We start from the raw sequence: 26,364 nt of genomic DNA on the forward strand, positions 1-26,364 counted from the left end.
GAGTTATACGATTAAGTTAGTTATCCTCTACATTCTACACCAGGTTCAGTTAATCCGTATACATTTGGAGTACCAGACCTCCACTAAAATCATTATACTAATTTTGGCATTACATCAGAGTAACTGAAATCAGAAGATAATCCTCTGTCTGAAAAGCTTTAAAGCTTTCTGAAAACTATTATTCCACACTTTTAAGTTGCAATCATTATAATAAATTGTCTTATACCATTCTCCCTGAATTGTTTTAACTCACACCATATTTTCATTCCACTAGCAAACCAGTGTATCTTTTAATTTTGAAACAGCAGAATAAGTGCTCTGTTAGCAGCTGCCAAGAAACCACCCACAAAACATTTTCCTTGATACTCACTATTCTCTTAGTCTGGAATTCAGAACAAACGTAAGTTTTCATGTCTGAAGTATGCTTGTATACACAGAGCATAAGCAACCACGGAAAATGAAATAATCAGCACTTGTTTTCACTAGATGATTATATAGAATTAGGCTACGACCTTAAGGAGTCACGTTAATTGACACACAGTTTACTATGGCAGTGCAGTCTCTCTGCACAGAGACAAGCTGTGTTTAATGCCATGTCACATGGGTAAATCTAACTGGAACAAGGATTTGCCTATGACCCACTGACATGAAGTGGAACACAACTTGTTTCAGTCTACTAACAAAAAGTCATGGTAATTGTTTTGCTAGCTTATTGCAACTCCTTTAAGGTTATGATCTAACTTAACATAATTTTCTAATAAAAACAAGCCTTCAGCTGGGCTTATGACATATGGTCTGATCAAAATCCCTTTGAAGTTAATGGGAGATTTTCCAATGACTGCTAAGGGGTTGGATCAGGATGGGCCAGATTCAGCTATTCTCTCCTTGAGTAGTACTCTACTCCACAAAATCAGTGGAGCTATTTGAGGACTCACATACTACTCAAGGTGAGTAAAGGTGAGAGAATCTGGCCCAATGTAAAAGCAATAGGATCTGGCCCTTAAGTAATTTGACTTCAGTGAAACTCCTCATGGATTTAGGTACTATTTAATGTAAGGATTGCAGAAACCAGCCCTACTTTTTTTGGGGAGGGAGGGAGCTTAATAACAGATATTCTATTATGTATCTTGAGCTAAAGCTATTTCATTATTAGTATAAATCATTTATATCAATTTCAGATCTAAAGTAAGACCTGTAGGATATATGGTGCAATTTAACAGTAGGACAATTCTTTGAGAGTGGCATGGGCAGATAAATATATAAAATCAGCCAGAACTATATTGTGCATTTATACTTTATAAATTACGAAGAGCCACCACTATGGATATATGAACTATGTTACTGGATGTAGTGTTGTTGTAGTTATGTTGATCACCCACTTTGTCTGTCTCATTATTCTAGACAGGTCATTGCAAATGCATACAGGAAACTGAAAGAGTTTACTCCTATAATCCCCATAACCAACACAGTCCAGTTGCTCAAAACAAGAGAGAGAAGTTCTTTAATTTTAAGTAAAATGAAACATTATCATGTATCTGATCATTTTAAATGTACTAAAGATTGGGACAAACGATTTCATGCAACACACCAAGTAGTACAGAACATTTTATATAAGAAAAGAAATAAAGACACCCACTAAAAAGCTGTCAATGTCAAATAATCACTTATTCTGCTGTTGTTGGCTTTCTACTATTTAAATGACAGGGTAATAGCAATCAATAGGAAAAACAAATCCATTCCACCAAATGCTTGTGAAACCTCGTAGAATTTTGTCACATAAAAAATTTTGTATGTGGTTGTATGCTTTGGGCTTAGTGTTTCTTTCACATACAGACAATCCCATAAAGGAGAAGATGATTTGGGTTACTAGGAAAACAGTGTGCCTTCTCTTGATACATGCGCACATCAATGGGATTTAAACCGTGTCTCTGTAGTTTGGGTGGATTTCAGGCTTGATGTCATATACCATGTTCAAAAGTTGTTTCATTACATTTTCCATGTACTTGTGGAAGCTATTAGTGATGTCTCGGATTTTTTCTGTTGTTTGGTCTTCTATTTTAGCGGAGAGGTTACCTTGGGATCCCATTATCTACAAAGGCAAAACAAGAGAAACCCTATGATCAAAATAAAGGCTTACATCACAGCCGTGTTTACTGTAGCCGGGGCAGCCTCTAAGAATGTCTTTCTATCCCTGAACATAAACATTAAGCAAACCTTTCACAATGCTCTGTAAGAGTCAGGTTTAAACTACATTAAACCATAAACATAATAAACAGGATTAATGGAAACTCTTTGGATACTTGTTAGCAATGGAACATATCCCCACATAATGCAGATTTCCAATGTCACTGTTGCGTACAATGTTTACTAAGAGTTTTTTCTATTCTATAACATTCATTTGAATATTTTCATTTTATTGATTAATCTACTATGTTCTGTCACTGATGGGTTTGTTTGAGCTCACAAAATTAATGCAAACCTCGGTTTTTGAAGTGTGGAAAATGGGAATGCTTCCTAATAAATAAATAAAATAAATGAAGCCTTCGTGTTTGCAAAGCACTGAAATATCTTCAATAGTTACTGATGTATAACGCTCAATAGGCCTCATTTGAGGCCTTTTAATATTACATTTTCTTATCTGGCCAAATACCAGACAGCTTCTGGCACAGTAAATATCAGGACATTTGCTTCAAATGTAATTGTATCTTCCCTTCTTTCTAAACTAGCTGAATATTTCCACAAGGTTATGTTATAAACTGATGCACACATTCCAAATCTGTGACTTCATCCCCCCATTGCTCCAACTTCCTGTGAGTGTGCTTTCCTTATAGAAAAGTCCTAAAGAGTTTAATCAAAAATTATATTCCCTGCTGTAGGATGGTTCAGAAAACTGGGAAAAGAAATGAATAGAAAATGATAGCCTATTAGATCTGTATAGAATCCAGTTGTTGTCATCAGTATTAAATTCTATAGTGCTTGTCCATATGAGTTCCAGTTTTTCTCTTGGCAGTTGCTGCCGATAATTCTCAAAATAGTGCAATATATAGTAGCTACCCATAGCTAAAGAGAACACCGTGAGTGTGATAAAGGAGCAATATATAGTATGAATTGTAGGTTTTGTGGTTCCAAGGCACACCCCTACGATTGTTTCAGTTCTGTGGTTCTCTTGAGCAGAGGCTATTTGCTGAGGCAAATTGTGTTGTGGTTTTGTGATGTGGTCCAATGGTCACAGATACATGGGATGATATAGGTGAGCAGCAATTCTCCAAAAAGGGTCATATTTTTGGAATTTAATGTACACACTCTCATATTATTGGAAAGTTTATTTTAGGTGTATTTAGATGAGGTTTGATGCAGAGCTGTCAAGTGGTGCTGTAAGCCTGAAGATGAAGTGAAATAATGGTACCCAAACTGAGTGTCTTTTTTTGCACAAGCGGCAAAGAGTCCTGTGGCACCTTATAGACTAACAAACATATTGGAGCATGAATTTTCATGGATGAATACCCACTTCGTAGGATGCATATGACTACATGCATCTGACAAAGTGGGTATTCACCCACAAACGCTTATGCTCCAATACGTTTGTTAGTCTATAAGGTGCCACAGAACTCTTCGCCGCTTTTACAGATCCAGACTAACATGGCTACCCTTCTGATACTTGTTTTGCACAGTTCCAGAAATACTGTTTACATTAATTTCAACACCTCAATGTGTTGTTAATTGGTCAAAGCCAGCAAATGACAATGTATTAAAAATATATATATATTGGTTTTGCATGGCCGAGTTTGTTTTTCTTTTCAGAAATGATGATACTGTTTAGCATGTGATAAAAAGAGTGAATATCAGCATAATGCAATATACTTACATGAAATGTTTTTGCATTGCATATTCTGAATTGTCAAAGTGTCTCACAAGTGATTATAGTAGTTTCCCATATTTTCAACTGAAATTTGCTGACCAGGTCAGCCTCTTGCTGAAGGTTGGGCACCAGTAGATTATGTGCCAATGGTTTATAGTGCATAGTGGGTGGACATAAATGCACGTGAATTCCTAATGTAACGTGCCTCCATTTATGAGCTTTTGTACATACAATGTAGCAAATAGTTTGCCTGGCAGAAGGTTTTAATTGATAATTGCCTATGTATGTAGTACAGGCCATTGAAATATACTAGAATCTAGCTTTTTAATTTAATTATGCATAGCTCAGTATTAATGTTAGAGATGTTATGCTGGGCTTCAATCAAGTGCTCACTAAGTGGAAATGGCAATTTTGATACTAACATAGATCTAATCTATATCAATTTTAGCACAAGTTTGTATATGTCTACAAAATGAAAAATGGTGGTAGTGGCTATGAGAATACTAACAATATACCTTGGGAATTTTACCTCCACAGGGAAATATATGAAGATGTGGAGGATACAAGTCCCTTAAAGTTTTGTGATAAACTCAGGACAGATAGCTGCAAGGGAGGGGTAGGAATCAGTCCCAGAGGGTTAAAAGATCCTCCTCCTTATCAACTGGGAGGCAACTACAGGTCAATCAGGTTCAACTGAGAAAGGGTTACCAAGGTAGCAGTTAGAATCAGCTGAGGGGGAGCTACCTGAGGTTAATTAGTATCAGCTGATTCCAACTTAGGGCTGCCTGAGACCTTTTTAAGCCCTTCCCTAGGAGGAAAGAGCAGGGAGAGCAGAGAGAGAAGGAGCCCTGCTGCCAGGTGTGTAGGAGCCGCAAGACAGCAAGCCTCACCAGGAGGAGAGGCAGTACTCTCTCCCACAAGGGATTAAAAAATAATCTAAATAGGACTGGTGGAGATACGAGGAGCAGACTTCCCCTGTGTCCCAAGGGGGACCGCATTACCCAAGCCTGTCTCACCGGGCTAAAAGCAGCAGAGACTGGGGAGACTGAAAAGGTGCCTTGCCACAGCTTATATCCAAGAGAAAAAGACCCCACAAACATTGAAAAATGTGCTATTTGTCAAAAAAATCAAAAGAATGCAAATCTGTCAGAAACCACTAATGCTGCACAGAATTCTGTGATGCTGGCAGCAGAAGCCAGGAGAGATGAATTGTATTGGTGGAGACTGTATGAGTTTTCTAGTTTAGGTGATGTGCCACCAATATTCTATCACCACGGCTGCTTTTGGAAAAACACAAGCAAGTCAAATTTGCCACGTGAGGGATGTACTGAATCCAGGTGTAAGGAGGCGCCCTGGCTCCCCGCCGCGCCTGAGAGGGACGAGCCAGATCAGGTGCCTCAGGGGGCGGAGTCAGCACGGCCTGTCCCCGCCCCCGGGAAGTCAAGGGGCGGGACAGGAAGTATAAAAGCCCGGCCCCAGCGCTCAGTTGGGAGCAGGCTGCCGGAGAGGACAGACGCTGGTGCCCGGGCTCCCGCCGGGCCCAGCCTGCCCCGCGCCCACTACCCAGAGGAGCGCTGGCTGGACTTGCCTCAGACACAGTACCCAGAGGAACATCGGCCTGACCTGCCGTGTGCCCGATACCCCGAGGAGTGGCCTGAGCTTCCCCACAACCGGTACCCGGAGGAGCCCATGGTGTGGGACCCCCCAGACGACGCCGGCGAGGACCAGGTACCCAGAGAGGGGGAGGTTGGAAGTGGCTCGGGGATAGCAGACCCTGGTTTGGCTCCGGAAGAGCCCAAACCCATGTCAGTGTGTTGCGGCCAGGATCCCCACTGACCGCAGCGGGTCTTGACCGCTGCTAGGGCGCCGGGCTGGAACGCAGTGGAGTGGGAGGGCCTGCGTTCCCCCTGCCACCTGTAACCGGGTGGCAGACTCCCCCTCTTCCCGCCTATTGCCACTGCTCTGCTCTGACCCAAAGGGCCAGAACTAACTAAACTTGTGTTTGGTGCCCCGCCCGAACCAAGGGCTGGGCCCTGTTGACTTTGCCATTGCTCTGCCCTGACCCAAAGGGCCAGAGCTAACCAGACTTGTGTTTGGTGCCCCGCCCGAGCCAAGGGCCTGGGCTGATACCGTGTTTGCTCAGCCCCTGCTAGAGGTCTGAGCTTGAACTGCTACTGCCCCGCCCTGCCAAGGGCCTGGGCTGATACTGTGTTTGCTCAGCCCCGCTAGAGGCCTGAGCTTGAACTGTTACTGCCCGCTCTGTCCAAGGGCTGGGGCTTATCTACTTTGAGAGCCCCGACCCTGGCTAGAGGGCCAGGGCTCTACCTTGTTTCAGATCCTGTACCCCCTCAATGCCCGCGGAGGGGCTAAGCTTACCCGGACTGCAGCGTGTAAGGAGGCGCCCTGGCTCCCCGCCGCGCCTGAGAGGGACGAGCCCCGACACGACTGGCTTACACCAGGAAAGAAAACAGACTCTGAATCTGAGCAGAGAGCATCAAGTTCACGTGCTTCCATAGCCACCAGAGCAAGCACATCCTACCGTGTTTGATCCTGGCAGATTGTTTACTTGAGAGAAACACACAAGAAAATTAAGAAATTTTGTAAATTAGAAACATTTGAGAGAGCAACCAATGTAAGGGAGGCCGCACTTCAAAGAAGAGATGGTGACCTATTGCACAGACTGTGTGGAAGACTTGATTGCTAAGGATGCACTGTATCACTCAATGTGCCTTTCTTCCTACTTATGTAAAATAAATCCTAAAGCAAAACCATCTAGTTACACTTATGACATGGCATTTTATCAGCTGATTGAAGAGATGACAATGATCTTATGTGAAATAAGAAGGCTCTTCTCTGGTCCAAGATGCTATAAAGATACAAAGCTCTACTTGTCTCAGATGTAGAAACTGCAAGCTATTCCAGTCCCAAATTACAGGTAAGATTAGAAACAACATTGCGGTTTTTCAAATTCATTCCACGCACAGGATGGACAAGGCATGTCTACCATCATTCTATGCAGTGCAATGACATTAGCTGATGGTATCTAAGCTGCTAGTCATCTGAAGCAGGAACTTAAGTCATCCAAATGTTTTATAGATATTCTTCTGGTGAGGGAGCCTGATGAACAGCTTTCAAATGAACAAGTGGTTTTGCATAATGTTACTTCAGTCCTTTGGTCTGAAATAGCCAAAATGAAATCCTCAGCATATTATTCAAAGCCAGGTGATTGCAGTTTACAGAGGTTAGCTGCTTTTGTTCCCCAATTAGTGCAGGAGTTTGTCCTTTGGTTGCTGGCTAAAGAGGCATATAACTCAGCCAGCAATGTCATACCTCAGAAGACCATCAGAGGAGTTGCTTCTCAGTTGTGCAGTGCATAGTATTTAACGATTCCAAAATTATCACACCATTACACATAAGCCTTGTTACACAGCTACACATGAGTTTGGGTCACGCAATTTAATTGACATACAGCATCTTCAGAGATTCTGGATCAATTATGGTGAGCTAAGGCGATTCATGACTAATGCTGCAAAAACAGAAGTAGAAGACTCCAGGTAGGTGTGCTCATTTCAAATGAAATTGAACCACTTCATGCTGGTGGAAATCTCATCCATGAAGGAGATGATAGTATAGACATCAACACAGAGACCACTGATGGAAAGAATACCTTCCATTCGGTGGCCAGAGTGCTATTTCAAGAACAGACTGTAGATAGTCCAGCATCATGGGAATTTCACTGAACCCTGCGAAAGAGAAGTCACTTAGTCTCCCCCGGTAATCAGAGTCTCTGATGCAGTGTGCAGCATTTGAAGAACTAGAACACGTCCAGAACTGACTTGCCATGAAAAAGTACTTGAGAAAATAAACTTTTGTTACCTACCAATGAACACTGTCCGAGATTTCTCCTGGTATCTTTAAGACTACTACCTTGTGATGTCCTGCCAATACCAAATGATATTGGTAGCGTGAAACAAAGAAAAGCACCTACACAGCAGTTGCATATGCACCTATTGTGGATGTCAAGATAGCTGCCAGGGCCAGTCTCCTACAGTGCTGAAATATCAGCTACTCTAGGATAGCAGCATGTCATTTACACCAAGAATCAGCAGCTGTATGCTGTTGCTCGGCAAGTGAAATGGACTCTCTCAAATGAACTTGGTACCAATATGATTTGTACTCTGTGCTGTTTTATAGCATGTATTGGGAAATTCTGGGGAGATGCAGGATTGCTGGAGTTTCTTGTTGATTCTGTTGTGTATGCAGCTTGTACTGCAAATCAAATGTTTGCAGGTAAGCAATTCAGCTGTGTTCTACGGCTTGTGATTTTTGCATTTGAGGCACTGAATGCTCTATACAAATTTATTATTACATTTGATTTTACTCTTTAGATTGCTATTGTGATGATTTGAGGTCAGAAAGGAATCTGATTTTATGTCTTGAAATAGTACATAGAGTCATTAAACTACCAGAAACAAATGCAAATATTTCAAAGTGGTCATTTTAATGTGTTGATAGTGTCATTGTTTTTTCTCATTTCTATGGTAATGGCACCACTTGACAGGTCTACATCATACCTCATTTTAAAGTAAACATAATAAGCTTTCAAATGATGCATGTTATATGTGTGTAGAGACGGTACATGAAGTCAACCAAATCAGTGGTCTCTTGCCGCTCACCTAATATCACCAAATTCATTTTTCGTGTGACTTCAGCCCAATTTTGGCCCTCAAAGATGACACAGTGAATGAATTAAGATTCTCCTTTAGAAGGATTTCCATTGAAATGATATTCATTTTATAAGTAGCATCTAAGCTACTTAGAAGCAATTGGTCCATAATATAGAATTAAAACTTTTGCTAGTTTGAGAGAAATAAAAGGAAATAAAATTTTAAATGCTGGGAAGGGATTATTATTATCTGTGATAATTATTTTTCTGAGGATATTAATTAGCATTATATGTATCTTAACTTTGGGCTAAACCCTGAGGGCCTTTACTTGGGAAAGATCTGACTCTTTCCACATAATGAGCCATCTTCATAGAGAGAACTTTCTGCAGATTCCGGATAGCTAGATGTTGTCTCCAAACCAAACCCATGGAAAATGCTCAAGAGCATTACTACACACTTAGGTGGAGCCTCCTCCACACCAAGGACCCCTCCCCCTTAATTCACACCATAGGAAAAAAATACAGTATTTTAAGTTAATTAATGATTGAATTTCTACCTGGATTTTTTTCAGGTTTTTTCTTTTCTGCTACTGAGTTCCAAACTCTTCATATTATTGAACTTCATTCGATATTGTATTTAAATTATGATCTGTTTTGACTTTGAGGATTTTACACTAGTGTCAGACCAATGACTTTCATAGTGTTGCTCCTAATCTTACATCTGGTATGAATGAGATCAGCATCAGGCCTTGTATCTCCATAGGTAGGTGCCATACCTTAAGGATGTTGTGCAACCCGTTCATTGGAGTTTAAATTAACCAGGTAAATTGTGCACTTATTTACACCCCATTTCTTAGGTTTAATTCATTCATGTTTTCAAGCTCTTGGAGATCCTCATGTGGAAGGGCCATAGTATTATTTCACTATGAGAGAGAGTCTCAAAATTCAGCAATCGATTTTGTACATCCCAAAGTTAGAATCCGTGGGAGAGAGTTAATTTAGTCTGTTATAAAGATAGGCCTGTTTGGCAAATTTTGGATTCAGATCTGTGCTCAAATTTTGCACACTGCAAAAGTGGATATTAGCAATTATCACTCTTATTCAACACTAATTGTTGTTTACTGTTATTTTTTATTATGGTCTGATATGTTGTGGCTAGGGTGTGAGTCATCACAGAATTTAGTCCAACATGTCTCTGACAAGCCGCATTCAAGATGCTAAGTACAATGGTAACTTTAAATGTGGCTGTAATAACTGTGGAATTATAAATGTTTGCATAGGAATACATGAGCCAGCACAATGAACTAGTTAGTGATCACTGCTCTGGCATTGACCTCCTTACTGTCCTCCAGGCTTGGGTTAATAATGTTGTCATTCTTCTGGAACAGACAAATGTCCGACATAATGGGGTCAGGGAAAGTGAAGAAGAGCTGTAATGATTGTTTACAACATGCTGGCATTGGAAGAGCTGTATGTGCTCTTGGCTTCTTGTGTAAACCGCTTCAATCCACAGTCTACAGTATTAGCTCAATGTGCTAATTGTGGGTTTAATGAAAAAATTGTGTTCAAAGTGATGCACAGAGAAATTTCTTTTTCCTTTGCTGTTTCAGACATCAGATGACAGATTTTCTCATTCTGGCTTGAATGTAAAGGTGGACACATCTGAAAGATAGTTTACCTTTTTTTAAATGGTCTGCAAAAATCTGAAATAGTATGTGCAAGACAAGTCTGCCTGCTTTACTGTGACATTATCTCTTGGAGCTGACACTCTGGCTGAAGTGACAAGCTGATAAATTTGACTTCCTCTTCTCCTCTCTGCCCCAGTCAACTGTTGTAGCTTTACAGGGAATTAGACAAAAAGGAAGGCAAGTAAAGCAAAGAGAATAGTTTGTGATACTCCTTCATGAAAACAGCAAAGAAAATTGCAAAATGGTGGAATATCTAAAATTTACTAAATTTTAGAAATTCAGGTGCAAAAATGCCAGCCAGATTACAGTTTTACTCTGAAAAATGTAATGAAAAAAAATCAGTTTTGAACAGATGTTGCTGTATGCATAGTTGGAAGCTAAGATTAAATTATTAGAACTAGATAAATAAAAGATTTTTCATTTCACTGACAGTTTAAAAAAGTTAAAAAAAATTGTTTGGCTTGGACCAAAATTTAATTTTTTTCAACTTTTTGGTGAATCAAAAAGTTGAAAGAAAGATCATTTTGGATTTTTATGTATATAAACAAATTAAGAAAATTTTGCAATGGAAAGTCATTTCAAACCAAAAATTTTCCAAAACAAAATGTTCACATTTGATCGGAATTCTGTTTGTTGTTGTTTTTTTGCAACCAAACTTTCATGACATAAACACGAACTTGTAAAACATTACAATGTTGCTGAATCTGCATTTTTTACTGAAAAAAAGTTTTGCCTGTAAAATTTTGTCCAACACTATAAATGAATAAACACAATAACTTTTCAAAGGGCCTGACCTAAAGCCTTCTGAAGTCAGTGGAAAAATCCCCATTGACATCAATAAGTCACTGCAACTCCAACTCTTTGAATATTAGTTAGCAACCAAAATTGTACCTTACTCCAGCTTCTGCTCCGATGTTAATAGAAAATCTGCCTGGCATTAAAAAAGAGAAACTGAAGATACTTTTTAAAAAATATGTGCTTTATATATATTTCCCAAGAGACGGGCCTGAGTGGTTCCCAGCATCTGAACAGTCCTGAATTTTAGAAAGTTTAGATCCAAAGTACCAGATCCAAAAGTCCCTGAAGTCTGTGAAAAGAGCCAAACTTTGCAGTCTAGCCCCATTGCTAATATTTTCAGTGAATAAGTAAATTTAGTCATTATGAATTGTTGGCCAGCTGATAGTGTACCCAGAGCTGTCTCTAGGCGCCAGTGTTCCAAGCATGTGCTTGGTGTGGCCCTTTTCAAGGGGTGGCAGTTTTCTAGGGGTGGCTCTCCAGCTTTTTTTTTTTTTTTTTTTTTTTGCTTTGGTGGCGTCACTCCACGCCTCACCCTCCCCCATTTTTTTTCTTTTTTGCTTGGGGCAGCAAAAAACCTGGAGCTGGCCCTGACTGTACCGTCCACAAATGATCTACAGTAAGAACCTAATACAATGCTTGCTGAATCATTTCCTCCCCTTCTCTATTGACTTCCATAGACATTGAGTCAGACCTTCTGTGAAATATGTATGTAAGCTTCTTACTTACGTTAGATTGTTTGTGCCTGAATTCCCTCTCCCTCTGTAACCTATAGTGGTCTATCTCTGCTATGGCTTCTTCTTTGGCTTGCTTCAGTCTCTTTCCCTTTCCTGGACAGAGAGATTAAACACAGGATTACTTTGAAATTAGCCTTGTGCCTGAAAAGATGGTTGTCTCTATACAGCATAGTGTTCCATGTTCCGAATCCCCAGTAAAGTACTTGAGAGGTTTGATTGCATGCAGACTACTGGTAAGATTTTCAGGAGTGCCTAAATGATTTAGGGAACACAAGTTCCATTGAGAGCTGATTGAACTTGTGCTCCTAAGTCACTAAAGCGCCAAACCTATGATATTAGGCCCTTCTTATCCACAGTACACAACAATCAAAAAAAGGTGTAGGTTTGTCAACAATATAGCATACGGTATTTTCAACTGAGTTCTTTATCACAACATAAATGACAATTTTTTATCACTGCTTCATGTTTAAATAAAATACTTATCTTTGTTTAATTGGCAACAGTAGCAACCAGAGAACAGGTTTGAGTTGTCACTGATTGGAAGAGACGTTATTCTGTAAGATTTGCTGTATTGATTTGCTGCCAGAAATCCTTCAGTCCACGCCAACTGGATTCTATTTAATCCTGGCAAATTTCCAAGGCACTTTGAAGGTACAGCTCAGCCACTAGCAAACTAAGTTGCAACATTTACATTTTACTGCTCGGCCCCCTTTCAATTTGTAAAATGCACAGGTAGGGATTAAGACACAGAGGACATCAAAGCAGCTTTTGGGCACTAATGTGTGGAAACATGAAAGTGATGGCAAAATCAAGATTATATTTATTTATTTATTTATTTCAGTAAAATCCTTGTTATCTGGAATGTTAGGATTGGGTGGGGAGAGGGGAGTGCAGTCAGCGAAGAGTTATACTTACCAATGGAATACCAATTTTCAAAGAATTAGAATACAATAAAATTAATCAAGTATTAAATAGTATACAGGTACTTACCAATCCAGTAGTAGTACTGCACTGCAGAGTACTTGGTTTCTTGAAGCACTTAGGTGTATATGGGTAAAGTTTTCTATACAGCGGGTTATCTTATGAGGCTACATATCACTATGGGCAGTGCATGGCATACACTCAGTTCACTAAAAATACACTTAACTTTAAAACTTTACTGAACATAATTTAATTTTTGATGATTCAGAAGGCACTTCAGGATCTTGCAGTGCCTCAGGGTCATCAACATCAATTATCACTGTAGATGTAGAACGTGTAGGAGATTGGGCTGAATCTCTAATGACCCTATGACACATCCTGGAAGCTGCTTTTTTGAATAAATCCCTGATACCAGCTTGCTTACTTGTCTTCTGCCTCTTTTGCATGAAAGTAGAGTACAGAATGTGCAATTGCATAACCTCCTGGGCAGTATACTAGTCTTGGTTACTAGATTGAATCTTTGTGTTGGAACATATCAGAAATGCCGGTTAATAGAGCTTTCTGGTTGATAAAGCGACAGATAACACAGCTTTTAGTGTATTATGTTAAGTGGTCCTTAGGTTGTAATAAAGACTAAGGCCCTGATTCTGAAATGACTTATGCACATGCTTAACTTTACACACTTTGAGCAGTCACATTGATATCAATGAGTACTCCCAGCATGTAAAATCATTGCAGAGTTGGATATGATATATATAACTCCTGTGTCTGACAGGATGCTATGTGTAGGAGGAAAGAGAAAAAAATAGTAGAAACATGTTGCTTATGGAATTGGAACATGAAACAAGTGGTGAGCTTGTGATAACTGCTGGAATTTGATGTTTATTTGTGTATTTGTTTTATAGGATTTTGGCAAAATACCCCTAATCCCTACAGGATCCTACAAATTCTCCACAAACTACTTTATGGGAAACCAGCACTTTTCAGCTGAGGGAACCATAGTTGCTGGAACTGGGGGTGCTGGTGGTGCTTCCGTACCCCCTGGCTTAGTGAGGTCAGAACATGTAGGGATAAAGTGAGAAAGACTAAAAGCCAAGTAGAGTTGAACCTTGCAAAGGGAATTAAAACCAATAGTAAAAGGTTCTATAGCCATATAAATAAGAAGAAAACAAAGAAAGAAGAAGTGGGACTGCTACACACTGAGGATGGAAAGGAGGTTAAGGATAACCTAGGCATGGCCCAATATCTAAATAAGTACTTTGCCTCAGTCTTTAATAAAGCTAATGGGGAGCTTAGGGGTAATGGAAGGATGACAAATGGGAATGAGGATATGGAGGTGGATATTACCACATCTGAGGTAGAAGCCATACTTGAACAGCTTAATGGGACAAAATCGGAGGGCCCGGACAATCTTCATTCGAGAATATTAAAGGAACTGGTGCATGAAATTGCAAGCCCGTTAGCGAGAATTTTTAATGAATCAGTAAACTCAGCAGTTGTACCGTACGACTGGAGAATTGCTAACGTAGTTCCTATCTTTAAGAAAGGGAGAAAGAGTGATCCGAGTAACTATAGGCCTGTTAGTTTGACATCTGTAGTATGTAAGGTCTTGGAAAAATTTTTGAAGGAGAAAGTAGTTAAGGACATTGAGGTCAATGGTAATTGGGACAAAGTACAACATGGTTTTACTAAAGGTAGATAGTGCCAAACCAACCTGATCTCCTTCTTTGAGAAGGTGACAGACTATTTAGACAAAGGAAATGCGGTAGACCTAATTTACCTAGATTTCAGTAAGGCATTTGACACGGTTCCACATGCAGAATTATTAGTCAAATTGGAAAAGATGGGGATCAATATGAGAATTGAAAGGTGGATAAGAACCTGGTTAAAGGGGAGACTACAACAGGTCATACTGAAGGGAGAACTGTCAGGCTGGAAGGAGGTTACTAGTGGAGTTCCTCAAGGATCGGTTCTGGGACCAATCTTATTTAACCTTTTTATTACTGACCTTGGCACAAAAAGCGGGAATGTGGTAATAAAGTTCGCGGATGATACGAAGCTGGGGGGTATTGCTAACACCGAGAAGGACCGGGATATCATACAGGAAGATCTGGACGACCTTGTAAACTGGAGTAATAGTAATAGGATGAAATTTAATAGTGAAAAGTGCAAGGTCATGCACTTAGGGATTAATAATAAGAACTTTAGATATAGATTAGGGACGCATCAGTTGGAAGCAACAGAGAAGGAGAAGGACCTTGGGGTATTGGTAGATCACAAGATGACTATGAGCCGCCAATGTGATATGGCCGTTAAAAAAGCTAATGCGGTTTTAGGATGCATTAGGTGAGGTATTTCCAGCAAAGATAAGGAGGTGTTAGTACCGTTATATAAGGCGCTGGTGAGACCCCACCTGGAATACTGTGTGCAGTTCTGGTCTCCCATGTTTAAGAAGGATGAATTCAAACTGGAACAGGTTCAGAGACGGGCTACTAGGATGATCTGAGGAATGGAAAACCTGTCATATGAAAGGAGACTCAAAGAGCTTGGCTTGTTTAGTGTAGCCAAAAGAAGGCTGAGGGGGGAAATGCTTGCTCTTTATAAATATATCAGAGGGATTAATATTAGGGAGGGAGAGGAATTATTTAAGCTTAGTACCAATGTAGACACAAGAACGAATGGGTATAAACTGGACACTAGAAAGTTTAGACTTGAAATTAGACGAAGGTCTCTAACCATTAGAGGAGTGAAGTTCTGGAACAGCCTTCCAAAGGGAGTAGTGGGGGCAAAAGACATATCTGGCTTTAAGATTAAGCTTGATAAATTTATGGAAGGGATGGTATGATGGGAGAGCCTAATTTTGGCAACTGATCTTTGATTATTGCCAGATAAGTATGCCCAGTGGTTGGTGATGGGATGTTGGATGGGATGGGATCTGAGTTACTGCAGAGAATTCTTTCCTGAGTGCTGGCTGGTGAGTCTTGCCCACATGCTCAGGGTTTAGCTGATCGCCATATTTGGGGTCGGGAAGGAATTTTCCTCCGGGGCAGATTGGCAGAGGCCCTGGAGGTTTTTTGCCTTCCCGTGCAGTGTGGGGCATGGGTCACTTGCTGGTGGATTCTCTGCAGCTTGAGGTCTTCAGACCACAATTTGAAGACTTCAGTAACTCAGGCATAGGTTAGGGGGTTGTTATAGAAGTGGATGGGTAGGGTTCTGTGGCTTGCTTTGTGCAGGGGGTCGGACTAGACAATCATATTGGTCCCTTCTGACCCTAGAATCTATGAATCTATGAAGTGGTTTCTATCATATACAAAGTTTACAGTTTGGTTCAATGGCTCTCAGCACCCTCACTATAAAAATTGCTTCCCTGGAGGGAGCTATAAAATGCGAGCTCTAAAGCTGATCCACAATGAGGAAAAAGGAATGAGTTTCTTTTCTGTTTTTATATTTGGTCTTGTCGTGCCTGGAAGGCTCTAGGATGATTTATGAATTAATGAAATGATGATCTCACAAGCAAAGCACGATGACATTTTTCAGATGAAACTTTTTTTTTTTTTGCCAAAAATTGTAGATTCTAGTCAACCAAAACATTTTGTGAATTTGCATAAAATTTGCTGGATTGTTTTGGTAAAAAAAAAAATCCAAAAAATTGAAACATTTCATGTTGATCTTTTTAAAACAAAATGTTGAGATTTTTATTTGAAATGTCATTAAAATTGAAATTTTACTTCAGCTTTATTTAAAATAGGCAAAAGCCACACAAATGATATTTTTTTTACTTTTTCAGTTTGCCAGAAATGGTTGTTTTGAGTTGACTTGAACCAATTGATTTTCAATTTTTGTTTCAGTTAGTAATCCAAAAAATCATCTGTTCATACACGCCCAAGAGCCATGAGAGTGAACATTGGGCATTTAAGAAAGCAAGTCTTAGTCTGTTTCAAAGATCTTTTTTTTTTGGTTAACACCTATTCACAACTTTACACTTATTAATGCTTTGGAGCAAAAGGTTCATCACACGCACACCCCTTCAATTAAAGTGTGAGAGTTAAAAAAATTCCTTTTCTGAAACGCCCAGAAAAGTTCTCCAGCAAAAGCAGAGTGCTAAGAGTTGATATTCCTCATATTTCTAAGATAAAACCAGCCAATTCCATAACCCTCCCCCCCACTACCCTTAAATATGCCAGGCCTTTATACATTATTAAGCATTTTGATCAGCTTTAATCTGCTCTAACAGTGAAACTTGTCAAGAGATGTGCCACATTTTGAATCTATCCTACTAAAATTCCCCTGCATGTAATCCTTAAATGCCATTTCTCACAGTCTGCTAGACACTAAAGGCCTGGTTCTAATATCAGTTGCACCAGTGTAAATCAGAAGTAACTCCACTGAAATCACTGTTGTAAAACTGGTGTAAGAAAGAACACATTCAGGGCCTAACTATCCATTTTTGGTACATGATTCAGTCCAGGCAACAGCACCAGACTTGAGGCAATTGTTCATTTCTTCTGTTTTACAGCATGCTACCGTGGATTTGTTTCAGTTGTTCTGTACATATGAAGCCATATCAGATGTAACCGAGTAATATAACTCTCCTAGGCATAGCTCAAAAACTAATCTGAAGTTTTCCAGAAAAAGTTCTTTTAATGGGTCTGGAACTCAAGAAAATTCTAAGTATAAATGACTGATTGGGGTAAATTATCTGCTTAGTGGGCAGGCCAGTACCAAGTCACTACCAGTATGTCAGTGAATAGATTTAGAAGTAGAGAAATACCAAACACACTAAATTCCTTTTAAAGCTTTGCATTGATTTATGGACTACTTGACTCACTGAATGTGCTTATTGTAGGATTCAAGGAGAGATCAGATGTGACTATATAAAGCCTTTATACAGAAGGAGCAATACACAGTGTATAACCTGGTGGATTTACTGAACATCAGCCCATCCTATGGAATGTTTTTCTGTTTACTTAATTACACTGGTCAGAGTACACATGTCATGTCACTGGAGATTGCTAGGAGTTTGTAGAGAAGGACAGAGGATGGACTTTTTTACCCATTTAAGCATAGATTTAATGACTCATGTAAATGCTTGAGATTGGCCTGAGGAACAGAATATGGAGCTAGGATTGGGTCTTAATTTTGAAATACGACCCCTCTAAATTTGAAGGTCTTCAGGTCTGGGTTTCTAGTTAAAGCTTTATAGAGCTACTCCTTAATAATTAAATGAGGGTGCCAAATTCTCTGCAGATGTAAACCTGCAGAGCTCCAATTGACTTTGATGGGAGCTGTGCTGATGTACATCACACAATCTGGGTTTGGATCTCGAGAACAAATTAAGCTACCCATAAAGTCTGGGGGAGTTGCAAATTTGGGGTTCCAGCTGGGGCCCATCTCTAGTACATTTGTTACACATTTGGTCACAAACAATCCCTCCTGACCCCATATTAAATAAATTAAGACACATTACAGAATTGGATTTCTCTGGTTTTGGCAATTAATCTGATGAAGGAAAAAAAAAAAAAGCCCTGACATTTTTTTACTGTGTTCTAGTAAGTAGAATGTGTAAATATATATTGTATCTGCTGCCACACACTGGTTGTCACTTAACAGTGACAGCCATTTAGTTTCTCCATGACACCATTGGTCATGGTACACCAATTACTTTGTTTTGGAAGAGTTGTGGGTGACTTGCTGCTAGTGTACATTGCTGCCTATGTATGTGATATTGCATATACTGCACCTGATTAAATCAATTATTAACTAGATCTAAACCTGCTGTTTCACTAGAGGCAAGAGAAAATGAATGAATCAGTTTGTCTACCATTAACCTCTTGTCTGCTACCCTATCTGCACAACAAGTCTTGCTTTGCAAAGTTAGGCCTGTTGTTCAGGGATACAGGAGACTTTATGGGTCAGATTCTCTTTTGGTGTAAATCAGTGTAGCTCTACTCAAGTCAGTGGATCTGGTCCTAAATGTTTAGTAGTGGCACAAAACTGAAATTCAGTCAAGACTACTGAGAAGCGTCAGCTAGAAATAGCTGAAGGCAGGGAGGCCAACTTGATGACAAAGAGACATGTGCTATATTCATTTCAGGAGGTGCAAAAATAATCAATGAATATAGTGAAAATAAGTTTGACATGGTGTGTGTGTGTATGTGTTTGTGTGTAAATGTATAATTATGCTGACTTGAAGTTTTGACCAAAAACTCTGGCCACCAGCTTCAGCAACAACAAACAGATCTTCCACCAAGAGATCTTCATTGAAAGGGCACATTTACTAGGGGGAGGGGAGCATAGGCAGCAGAACAGAGCACTGGCTCTGCCCACTCCCCACCCGCTCTCATCCACCTGTATGGGAAGGGACATAGCAGTTCTGCTGAAGCTGCTTCACCTTCTGTGATGCTCCCGTCCCCTGCAACGTGGTGCAGAGAGGGGGCTCTCTTACCCTTCTGCACTGCCATCATGCTGACCAGGCTGCAGTTTCACCTTTGGTGATTCGGTAGCCCTTTATTAGTCTTCATTTCCTCTATTCAGCTGGAAAGTATTGTTAAATAGCGTCAGGAAAAAATGTGCACTTGGTGCAGTAGTTCTTTAATAGTAATATGCTAGCCTTGATTAGTAAAATATTGGTGAGATATTTAGGACTGCTGCAGGTTTGTGAGGTAGTGCATAAAAATTAAATCATGGTAAATTGGTCATTTCTGCAAATACCACTTTTTACTTTTGTAAATGTGTATCTCACTTTCCATTAAACTGAAGCTGCCTTGCTCAAATATGCTTTGAAATTTCAAATACATAATTGAGAATTCTCTGGTAAGTTTCTACATGTGAATGGCATGACTGTAATTTGCCAAGCACTAAAATGTCATTCTTTTTATATATATATATATATATTAGTTTCAAGACCACATTAAATTGTCTGTTATGTAGGTATTTGGAATACTCATTTTGAGGAGGATATGCCGCACTTTATAAAAATTTAATATACGTTAGTGGATCGGTATATGCATTTTTTATATTACATGAAATATATACCAGATATTAACCAAGAAAAGGCCAAATACATCATTTGTTTTTAAAAACTTATTTCTATTAGTGTTTCTTTTCTCTTTTGTTTTGTCCAACAGGAGCCTTGGTGGACTGACATCCCTGCTCTGACAATGCATGTTTATTTTTGAGAGTTGGGTAATTATTAATGAAAATAAGGGAGGCAAGGCGGCAGAATTTTAAAGGGAGATTTGGGTTCAAAGGTCGTTTCTGGAATGTATGAAATGAGTTGATAGTCTAATTCTAGGCTCCAGAGGACATTTGTTTATCTCCTTTGCAAAATCCACTGGAGCAGTTGCACAACAGCTGTTTTTCAATGTAGGTCATGTTTACAGTTAACATAGCAAGGGTTGCATTAGAACAGATAGGACAAGTTCACTGTTTTACTTTGCAATAAGATTTGCTGATTGCCAGCCTCTGAGCAGAATCTTCTGATGTTAACTGGTACAAATTGGCTTAGAGCTGGTGTTTTCTGAATTGAAACAGAATATTCTTGATTTGCTTTTCAAATGACTATGTGCACAGGTTGCCTGTTAAGTGATCAATATAACAGATACATTAGTATTTTTAAATGACTGTTTCAGAAATATTTGGGTTTTTTTGTTTACATTCTTTTTTATTTATTTCCAACCATGAGTCAAATTCTGCTGTCATTTACATAGGTCTAAATCCAGAGTGATTCTTTTGAAGTTATTGAAATTATTATGGATTTAGACAGGTATATCTGGTCTGTGTTTAATTACTGCTATGAAACATGGACATTCAAACAATGAATAAAAACCTATAATGCTTTAAATTATGGTTCATAGAAGAATTCTGAAAATACCATGGGTAGACCACTGTTATAGCAACAAAAGCCCTCGTGTAGATGCAGCAATATTGGCAAAATAATCTGATTGCTGGTATACCTTATTTTGTTTGGGTACCTGCTAGAAACTGTGTTGCCAAAAGCACATTTTTGCTGGTAAAAACTGTGTCTATACTAGGAAGTTTTTCTGGTATTCCTACAGTAATAGAGCAACCTTTTCTAGTGTAGACAATACCTGCGCTATTCTAGCTATTCATGTAAGGGAAGGAGAATACATTGTACCCGTATAAAGCACCAGTTATACTGGTATAACTTTGTGCACACTAGGGGCTGTCCCAGTTTAATTATTACAGTAAAAAAAGCATCCCCCTAACCAAAATGACCATACACAATCTCTTTGTAAACTAGATCTTAGAAATCCCAAATGGGAATCTTGCTAAGGCCTGACCTTACTTGCATTTAAGTCGAGAGTTTTGTCATTTACACTAATAGGCACAGATGGCAATATTTAGCATACAGACAGAAATCTGTTCCACTTCTTTAGATTGTGAGTGAATCTGGTACTTCCAATTTGTCCTTTTTAGAGAAACGTCTTATCTTTTGCTCTGTTTCTGATACTAAACAATAAAATAGTTTACGACAGGGACAGGTTCTAGTTGTTTCCCCTTCACCAATAATTCTTAAAGACAGGAGACAAACATAATTTGCTTAAAAATAATATAGATGAAGCAGGTACCTGATCAATATATATGTTTTGTAACTCTGACAAAACAATTGCTGGGTTTCTGTATTTTCAGACTTTAACGCTAATCCCAGTGCCTCAGCACTGTCAGAAGCACTTAGCTTACTGATGTCAGTTTGTTGCTTCAAGGGGTTTGGAAGGTGTTTTAAGCTAAAAAATCCCTGTGGATATCCCATGTGGTGTGGCAGTGGTTGAGGTGATGACAGTAAGAATGTATGTTCATGCACAGCAGAGTAAGTGCACCTGCCATCTTAGGGCCTGATTAAGTATGGGCACAGTTTAAGTGCATGTATATAATTATGCTTATCAATTATCTGGGTTCCTGATTTGGAAATATTCCATTTGGCTGACTAATTTTTTTAAAAATTCCTCCAAATCAAAAGTAAGCAGCCACAAGCTTTAAGTTATCAAAACTAAGGGCCTAATTCTGGCAAAACTCACATTGACTTCATTTAGGGCTAGATAGTGGCGTTGACAGGTACAATACCTTTCCTGCTTCCCATTTGCTCTGCAGGATAGTAATTTGCATCTGGGCTAAACCAACAGCAAATTGCAATACTTTCCAGGGCACCTCAGCTGCGTTGGCCAGGAAAAAGAACCCAACATTTAAAAATAAATATTGCGGTTTTTATCTAATGAGTATTCAGTGGGAAAATACAATAAACCCAGGCCAGATACTTACTCTTTTTGGCTTCTTCTAGTTTGTCTTTGGCACGTTTTTCTGCCTGTAAAAGTTGCTGGATTCCCTGAGACTGGCTGGTCATGCTGATTTTTGGGTCTGTTGTGCCTTTGTAATAACTGGGAGTGCAAGGGAATTATATACCATCGCCTACCTCTTCATTTTGTGTTTTGTTGTGTCAACATTCAGTACAAGACCCATCCAATCTGCACCAGTCCAGCCTGCTTTGGGCAGATTGTTGTTGTGCAACGACAACGAAGGGTGGAATCTGGAAAACCACGCTGACTGGTTTTAGAGATTCTCTCCTTCTCTAGGTCACACAATACCTATAATGAGTTAATTAAAGCACTGTGGAAAATAAGGGAATGATGCTCCAAACTTACAGTTTTAGGAGGTTTATTTAAAAATAAATCCTCTGCTGAAGCAGAATTTAGTTGTTAAACTCTTGTTAGTGGGATCAGGAACAAAAAAGATTTTGATTTTCTGGAGTTTTCTTTTAATAGCAGTTTCCTGGGCATTATGTCAGAATAATAGGATGAACAAAGTCGACCTGGGCCAATAAATAGAACTGTGCTTGTGCCTCTCTTTGTGTTTGTGTTCCCTGGAAATTTTAGTTTTACTGGCAGAAAATGAATTTTCCAAGTTCCAAGCACAAGAATTTGCAGTTTAAGCAAGCATGTGTAACCCACTGTTTAGAGTATGCCTTGCTGCATGCCTGGTTGTGTCTGATCCATAGAGACTGAGGGCTGGTCTACACTAGGGGGGGAAATCGATCCAAGATATGCAGCTTCAGCTACGTGAATAGCGTAGCTGAAGTCCAAGTATCTTAGATCGAGTTACCTACCGACTTCACGGCATGGGATCGACGTCTGCGGCTCCCCCTGTCGACTCCGCTACCGCTATTTGCCTTGGTGGAGTTCTGGAGTCGACAGGAGCTCATTTGGGGATCGATATATCGCGTCTAGATGAGACGCAATATATCGATCCCCGAGAAGTCGATTGCTACCCACCGATATGGCCGGTAGTGAACACATACCCCAAGTGTGCTACAGCTACCACTGAGGTGATTCAACCCTGTAGCTCGAGCTAGAGGCTTATGCTCATAACTTTGGTGGTCCTGAGTTTGATTCCAGTTTACAAGCAAAATGATAGTCACATCCATGAGTGCCAATAGTGCATGCATGCTAATCTGCTTAAATCATGTGCCATTGTTTCTGTTCCCCATTTCACCAGTCACAAGCAAGCCACACAGCTCAAATTTGGAATCTTTACAGTCAAGCACTGTAAAGTATTTGAAAGATTTTAAGTATTTGAAAAGATATTTGAATAACCAATCCTTCCATGTTTCCTCCATTCACCTGTGTAAGGGCTAGGGATCATTCGACATTGTGATTCAGATGGTTTATTTAGCTGAATTAATGTCTCTGGTTCTTTCTGCTGTTGGCTCTTGCTCCAAGGCCCTTTCTTCTCTGGAGCTCCCCAGGGCAGCTGCTCTGAACTGCTTGCATGCTGCAAGGCTGTTATCTGGCCCTTGTGAGAAACTGCCTATTGTTGCTATGCAGCTCTCTTTTCCAAGGGGCTGCATGCTTGAGGGAGAATGAAAAGAGAGAAACCTCTTGTCCTATTTCTCTCTTTCATTGGGCTCCAAATGGCAGGAGCCTGGGGAGAGTGAAAAGGAGGTTGTTTCCTTTTGTCACTCCAATAGTGTAGAGTGACTCTGCACACTGAATCTTACCCAGGGTGACCAGATGTCCCGATTTTGTAGGGACAGTCCTGATATTTGGGGCTTTGTCTTATATAGGTGCCAGTACCTCCCACCCCCTGTCCCGATTTTTTCCCCCTTGCGATCTGGTCACCCTAATCTTACCCAGGGGAAGTACATATTGTCATATTGCTTCTCCCTCTCCCAGACACCACATGAGATAACAGCCCATCTTGGGTTGAAATCACAAGCTGATTATAGCTGTTCAAGACAACACTCATCAGACTATTTGTACAGGATGTAGCTGCATATTTTTAAAGTTAACTGTATCTTGTTTAGATAAAAAAATAAAGTGATGATCACAACTGGACAAAGGGCATACACATTTGAGGTTCACACAATATGTGGTTCCACTAGTCATGCCCCAAATGTTCTTATTGGAGAGAAAAGCAGAAGGTAAAAATGAACAGTGTTAGTCTCCATGGGTAAATGAAATTTGTTTTTAAAATTTGAAATAATTACTTTTTCAATTAAACAAGATGAGGAAGTGTTGTCAAGTTACTCTCTTGAATCAAAGATTAATCCTGGGCAAATGATTTTGGGTGAGCAAATGTCTGTGCTTGTAAGAAATGTTAAAATGCTGCTACAAGCCTAAATTACCATATGGAGCCCTCGTCTCAAACAAAATGTCAGTGATTTCCCCCTTAGATTTTAAGTACATTTCTCAGGGTTTTAGCTTATGTTTTCATTGAATTTAAAAGTGATCTAACTGCATTAGCTCTTAGTGATGACTGAACATTTCACAATAAATAATATATTTGATACATTTAATTGTTCCCACTTGAAAATCCATCCATGAACAAATTACAAAATTCTGTCATGTTGTTCGTAATTATTTACAGATTTCTTCATTTGATTTGCGAATTTCAAATAGTTCAAGTAATTCAAGTTTTGTCTGACCCATATATTACAATTTATAATTTAAATTGTAATGTATATAACTAACAATTAATATAATGTGAATTTCTGAATTTACAATTGTAATATATTCACAATTCTTTTGCATAGACTCGCTTCAAATTTTGTAAAGTTCTGTGGGAAGACCAATAATGCCTGGCTTTACACTTCGGTTGTGGGTAAAGCCTACTGAACATGTGATTTCCAGAATTGCCTGCACTGCAAATTCCAAAGATTACCTGATGGTGATGACAAATTCAGACTATTTTGAGTGGGTATTTCTGTGCATTCCATTTCACTGAAAATTAATTAAAATAAAGCATATTTTATCAAGAATGACAAAAACATAATAAATGGATTCAATGAGAAACTTTTATGGGTAGCAGCTATTCACTCATTTCAACTCAGAGAGGGTTCTAGCTTCTGTCCTGTGAATGGAGCTGAGAAAGAGAAGCTGTTGTCAGGATTAAGAGGTTTATTTGTGGTCAGAGGGAGTTTAGTTTTAAAAAGAGACTCCTCTCTCCATGTAGCTGGCTGAGTCCTTTCCATCCATCTCTCTTGGCCTCCAGGACTTACTGCAGTTGTGCTTGGCTCTCCCTAGTGACAATGAAGGTAACTGGATCCAACTCTAAGGGTATGTCTACACTACCCACTGGATCAGTGGGTAGCGATCGATCTATCGGGGATCGATTTATCACATGTAGTGTAGAGGCGATAAATCGATCCCCGATCACTCTCCCGTTGACTGCTGAACTCCAGCTCGGTGAGAGGCAGAAGCAAAGTCGACGGGGGAACTGCGGTGTGCCGTGAGGATGCGAAGTAAGTAATTTTAATTAGATCTAAGATACGTTGACTTCAGCTACGCTATTCTCATAGCTGAAGTTGCATATCTTAGATCGATTCTGCCCCCCCTTTCCCGTAGACCAGGCCAAACACTTCCTCACCCTCAAGCAGCCATTATGAAGAGTTATGTGAGGGATGAAAGATCTTGCAGTGAATGCTCTGTTGCTCATCTTCAGGTTAACCAGCAGCAACAGACACTGACTTAGACATTTCCAGTGTAGACACACGCTGTGCTGCTGATGTGTTCAGCAATATCTGTCTGCACCCAGGAGGTCAGGGTGTACGTTACACTACAGATGGCTAACAACTATTTTATTTTCCAAAACAATTGGCTTAGCCTATAACTCCTACTGAGCTTTTCAAATGTGAAAACAACCTTTCACTATCGCTGCCCTTTAAACTCACTGAGCAGTAAAGGCAGGGCTGTAGCATCCTTTTATAGTGGTCTGTAACAGGGCACCTGACCCAGGAAATGGCACCAGGCTCAGCACTCCTGTTCCAGTCCAGGTGCTCCTTGTTTGGGCCAATTAAGAGTGTGGCTGCACACGGGGGGTGAAGAGGGTATGGGAGACATGGTGAGAAAGAGACTCAGAGGGGCAGAGCAGACTGGTTCAGTCAGGAAGAGCAGGAGATGAGAGCTCTCGGAGGGACAAAGTGGTTCGTGGGAGAGGGCTGAAGGCAAGAGAGCAGCAAGAGACATTTGTTGGCTGACATCTCCAAGCCAGAGAGCCAGGACTGAAGGCAGCAGTGGCAGCAGCAGGAGATACGTTTTGGCTCTAAGTCAGCAAGGCAGAGCCCAGGGCCAGAGAGGGCTGAAGGAAGGGTGAGCAGAGTAGCAGCTTATTCACTGAGGTCTCTTTACCAGAAAGGTGGGTTGCGGAGGAAGCACGAGAGGGTCCGAGGCAGTGAGAGATGCTCCC

General features: G+C 39.9%; 1 protein-coding gene across 1 annotated transcript; it reads right to left on the bottom strand.

Moving 5' to 3' along the window:
• Positions 1–1,578: 1,578 nt before the first annotated feature.
• Positions 1,579–22,038, bottom strand: ATP6V1G3 (ATPase H+ transporting V1 subunit G3). The gene is made up of 3 exons (XM_030573192.1): positions 21,946–22,038; positions 11,738–11,838; positions 1,579–2,089 (listed from the first exon to the last, which is right to left on the bottom strand). The coding sequence occupies exons 1-3, from the start codon at positions 22,025–22,027 to the stop codon at positions 1,916–1,918; spliced, it is 357 nt and encodes a 118-aa protein (XP_030429052.1). The 5' UTR covers positions 22,028–22,038; the 3' UTR covers positions 1,579–1,915.
• Positions 22,039–26,364: the final 4,326 nt, after the last annotated feature.

This window comes from Gopherus evgoodei, chromosome 8 (genome assembly GCF_007399415.2).
Source record: "Gopherus evgoodei ecotype Sinaloan lineage chromosome 8, rGopEvg1_v1.p, whole genome shotgun sequence".
Classification (NCBI taxonomy): Eukaryota; Metazoa; Chordata; order Testudines; family Testudinidae; genus Gopherus; species Gopherus evgoodei.